The sequence below is a fragment of the Monodelphis domestica genome, chromosome 4 (genome assembly GCF_027887165.1).
Source record: "Monodelphis domestica isolate mMonDom1 chromosome 4, mMonDom1.pri, whole genome shotgun sequence".
Lineage (NCBI taxonomy): Eukaryota > Metazoa > Chordata > Mammalia > Didelphimorphia > Didelphidae > Monodelphis > Monodelphis domestica.
Window position 1 is genome coordinate 452,661,544 of NC_077230.1, and position 4,520 is coordinate 452,666,063.

General features: G+C 45.8%; 1 protein-coding gene across 1 annotated transcript in view; it reads right to left on the reverse strand.

The window, feature by feature from the left end:
* Positions 1-1,112, reverse strand: part of KLK6 (kallikrein related peptidase 6) — a 3,569-nt gene extending 2,457 nt beyond the window's left edge. The window contains exons 1-3 of the mRNA XM_056825944.1: positions 995-1,112; positions 358-405; positions 1-16 (exon numbers count right to left, since the gene is read on the reverse strand). The exon at positions 1-16 is cut by the window's left edge and continues 141 nt beyond it. Of these exons, the coding sequence (XP_056681922.1) occupies positions 1-16; positions 358-397 (56 nt within the window). The 5' untranslated portion in view covers positions 398-405; positions 995-1,112. The remainder of the gene's footprint in view (positions 17-357; positions 406-994) is intronic.
* Positions 1,113-4,520: the final 3,408 nt, after the last annotated feature.

Genomic DNA, 4,520 nt, shown 5'->3' on the forward strand with positions numbered 1-4,520 from the left:
TGGTCTTCAGCCCAGGCTATGGAGAAAGAAGTACTGCTATGAAGTGACCCCCAAATGCAACCTCATTCTTTCTCTGAGAGTCACTCAAATGTAGCTCCATCCTACCCTGTTTCATACTCTTGTCTCCACACTAACTCCTTCCCCCTCTGGATTTACATCCCCATTCACATCCCAATTCACATCTCCATTTCAGATCTCATCCCACCCTTACCACCATGCCAACTCCACTTCTATCCAGAATACCATGTTTACTCTCATCTATTCATCTCTACTGCCAGTCTTACCCACAACCCATCCCTATCCTCAATCCCATCCCTACCACAAGCCCCATCTCCATCCCCATGCTCATCTCCAAACCTGTGGTCACTAGTATCAAGGCAAAAATCCACAGCTCCATGACCAGTCCTGGAGGAAGGGGAAGAAGTTTGATTGGTTCCTGAAATAGGTCTCACCCCTTTCTAACCCTAACTCTTCACTCACCCCTGATGACCTCTGTCCTACTTTCCTTGGATAAATTACCATCTCTTGACTTTGACCTCATCTCTCTTCCCTCATTTTCACTTGACTCATCAATTCACTTCTCCAGGCTTAAGATAACTTAAGATCCAGGACTCCTGGTTTCTTGTATAGTCTCAGAATCAGACACTCACGGTGAGAAAGGACCCCAGAGAACATCTGGTCTAATCCTCACCTGATAGAGAATCCCCACAACATCCCCTCAAAATGGTCATGCAGCCTTCTCTTGAATGACCCTGAATCCTTCCTTCCTTACTCTGGACCTTGTTTTGCTAATTTATAAAATGATCAAGGGGGAGAGAGGAAGAGGACTGAGTCACTTGACCATTGTGGGTCTGGGTCTTTTTCTGTAAAATAAGATTAGACCAAATCGTCTCTCAGGGCTTAGTTTCTCCCTTCCCTTCCCCATGACCCTCTCTACTCCCCAGGCTTTTGCAGGGCTCCAAAGAAGGATGGAAAGATGGGACTCTGATCTTACCTGCCGAGTGAAATCCAGCTGGGGTGCGGAGAGAGATACAACAGAGAGATAGAGAGGGCGAGACACAGATGCAGAAACGAAGACAGGAAGAAGGACAGGGGAAAGACAAGATACAAATCTACAAAGCGAATCCCAGAGACAGAGTCAAGGATGGGGTCTGACTAGGAAGGGTACCCAGGGAGGACTGGGCTGACTGTCCAGTGGGGGACTATCCGTTTCTCTCAGAAGCCCATTCTCAGATCTGCTGATCCAGCTCCCCGCCTTTTAACCCCTGCCTGGCCAGGGCCCCAGGCCCTGCATACTCTCCACCCTGTTCCTGCCCCCGCCCACACCTCCCCCAAACATTCTTCTGCACACCCGAAGCCCTGCCCTCTGCTACCCTTTGACCTCAGACACCCATGTTCTGCTGAGGTGACGTTTGAATTTCTGAGTCCCTAAGAGCCTTGGAGGCTGAGAGGAAGGATGCCAGGGTCTCCCAATGAGCCTCAGCTGACTGGGGGGTTGGAGGTAGGGAAGATGTTAGAGGCCCATAATCTCATGGAACAGAACCATGAAAGGAAGGAAGGAAGGAAGGAAGGAAGGAAGGAAGGAAGGAAGGAAGGAAGGAAGGAAGGAAGGAAGGAAGGAAGGAAGGAAGGAAGGAAGGAAGGAAGGAAGGAAGGGAGGGAGGGAGGGAGGGAGGGAGGGAGGGAGGAAGGGAGGGAGGAAGGGAGGGAAGAAGGGAGGGAGGGATGGAGGAAGGGAGGGAGGGAGGACCTTGAGGTACTTTACAAATAATATCTCATTTAATCCTCACAACACTCCTGTGTTCTTTACATTATGTGTGCTATGCATGTGTTCTTACTGCTTCCCCCCCAAAATTCTCTCCCTCCCTCTCTTTTTTCCCTGTTTCTCTTATCTCTCTGTCTCATCCTGAAATCATAGGATCTTGGTCCTGACAATAAAAGTGAGAAAAGACTATGTAACAAAACCCCAATATTGTACAAAGAAACTGAGACTCAGGGAAAGTGAGGGTAAGGAGAGAGATTAAGGGGGTAATGGGGTATACAGTAGGGCAGAATTTAGGATCCTTGATGGAACAGAGTTTGGGGAGGCTCTGGATGCCCGTGTCTCCGATGGGGTGGAGATAGGGATGCAAACACCTGGGTTCAGCGGGTTTAGGGCTGACTCATCCTCCTGCTGGTAAGTTCCTCCATGGACACCCACAAAGTCAGTAACTGTGTGAGTGTGTGTCACAGGGAGGGGCCCCCTCCCCCAGCCTAGGGACAGGGTGGGGGGCCAGAGGAGCAGGAAGGGGAAGGGAAGGATGGAGAAAAGAGGCTGCCAGACCAAGAACAATAGCCCTCTGTTCAGACCTGATTGATTAGACAGTCTCCTACCCGCCTGTGACTCTCAGTTCCCTCTGTGTCTCATCCCCACTTCCAGTGGTCTCTCTGAGGGAGTCTCTTCCAGGGTCTCTGGCCCTTCACAGTTCTGTGTCCCTGGCTAGGACTCCTCAGCTATATCCTGAGTTGTTGTTTTTTTTTCCTTCCCTGAGTTATTTCCATTACACGTGCTATCTTGCTGCCTCCCCACCAAGATCTCTTCCCCTCTCTCTGTCTCTGTCTTTGTCTCTCTCTCTCTTTTGAGGGTGGTGGAAGAGGAGAAGGATTTCACTAATGTGTATATATGTTCATTAGCACATGTGTGCATGTGTGTGTACTTCATTTCATCCTTCTGCTGCTCTCTAAGTTCCTCTCACTGAGTGCATCTTTTCCTTTGCCACTCTATTCCTCACTCTCTCCACCCAGGCTTTCTATGCCTCTTTCCAGGGATCTTTGTCTGTCTCTGTTTTCTCTTCCTCTCTGTCAGCTAGGTGTACAGTGCTTGGAACACCAGTCTGGAGTCAGGAAGACCTGTGTTCAAAATGGACTTCCATCACTCAGCTGTGCAATTTGGGGCAATTCACTTAATCTCTGTCAGCCTCTGTCTCCTTAACTATCAAATGGGGATAATAATGGCACCTATCTCACAGGAGTGTCATGAGGACTAAATGAGATATTTAAAGTAACCTAAGTACTTCATGGTCCTTCACACACACACAAAAGGCTTTTAATACATTCTTATTCCCTTGTCCCTCCCTTTTTCTCTCAGTCTCAGTCTGTCTCTGTGTATATATGTATCTGTTTTCTTCCTTCCTTTCCTCCTTCCTTCCTTCGTTCCTTCCTTCCTTATTTCTCTCCTCTCTCTCTTTGTCATCAGTGTGTGTGAGAACATCTCTCTATTCGTTCAACAAACCCATCTTAAGTTTTTACTAAATGTCAGTCACTGTGCATGAGATGCAGAAACAAAAACAGTCCTTGCCCTCAGCGTTTATATTCTTCTATTAAGGGGAAACAAAAGTCTCTTTTGATGGCTGATTTCCTGGTGTTCTTGGGGGCAGGAACCTTAACTCTTTCCTTGGGTCTCTGTTCTGCTCCCATTTTCTACATTTGGTTCATCCTGCTTCCCCCAGAGCTGAGTCTCTTTCCCTTTCCTCTGTCTATCTGTCTCTCTCTCATCAGATGCTCTGTCTTGTGTCTTATTATGTCTCTGCCTCTTCCTATCTCTTACTTTAAGAGATCTTTTTTTATCTTTTTTAATAGTTTTTCCCATTTTGACTGATTTATTTGTTACATTAAAATTCCCATATAATTTCTTCCCTCTCTCCCTCTCTCCTCTTTCCCTACTAAGAAAAAGCATCATTTGTCAAAAAGACAATGTATAGGTCCTGTATTCAAATCTTGCTTGTTTCTGTTTGTCAGTTCTTTCTCTGGAGGTGGACATACACAATTCATTCTTCTGTTGCTACATATGTGTTCTCTTGATTCTGTTCATTTCACTCTTCATAATTTCAGGCAGATCTTTCCATGTTTTCCCAAATTTAACCTGCTTGTCATTTCTTACAGCACAGTAATATCCCATCACAATCACATGCCACGACTTGTTCAGCCATTCCCCCCTTCCATTTTGCCATCCATCACAAAGAGAGCTGCTATAAATATTTTAGAACATATAGGTTCATTTCCTTTTCCCTGATCATCTTAGGAAATAAACCTAATAGTGGTATTACTGGATCAAACGATATTCACCGTTTTATAGCTTTTGAAAGCACTTGTGCTTTCTTTTTTTTCTCATGGCTTTATCTTTGCTTATCTCTTGATGCCTACCAGGGTTTCTTATCTCTGTCTGTCTCTGTCTCTGTCTTTCTGTCTTTCTCTCTCTGTCTCCTTGTAGCTAAGCCAGACTCTTCTAAAAAGTTAATGGCTTCAATCAATCTGGATCATTTGTACATTGGAAGAACCAATGGTCATAGCTTCTTTTCTCATCTGGAGATGGGAATAAAAATACGAACGCCTCCCTCATTGAGATGTTATAAAGAAAGAACCTTAAATAAAGATGCACCTCTGAAATGCTATAAACGTGAGTGAGCTATTATTTGGGCTTTCCCTAAAGACAGGGGAGAGGTAGAAAATTGCTAGAACTCTTTCTCCTTCACCCTTCCTGC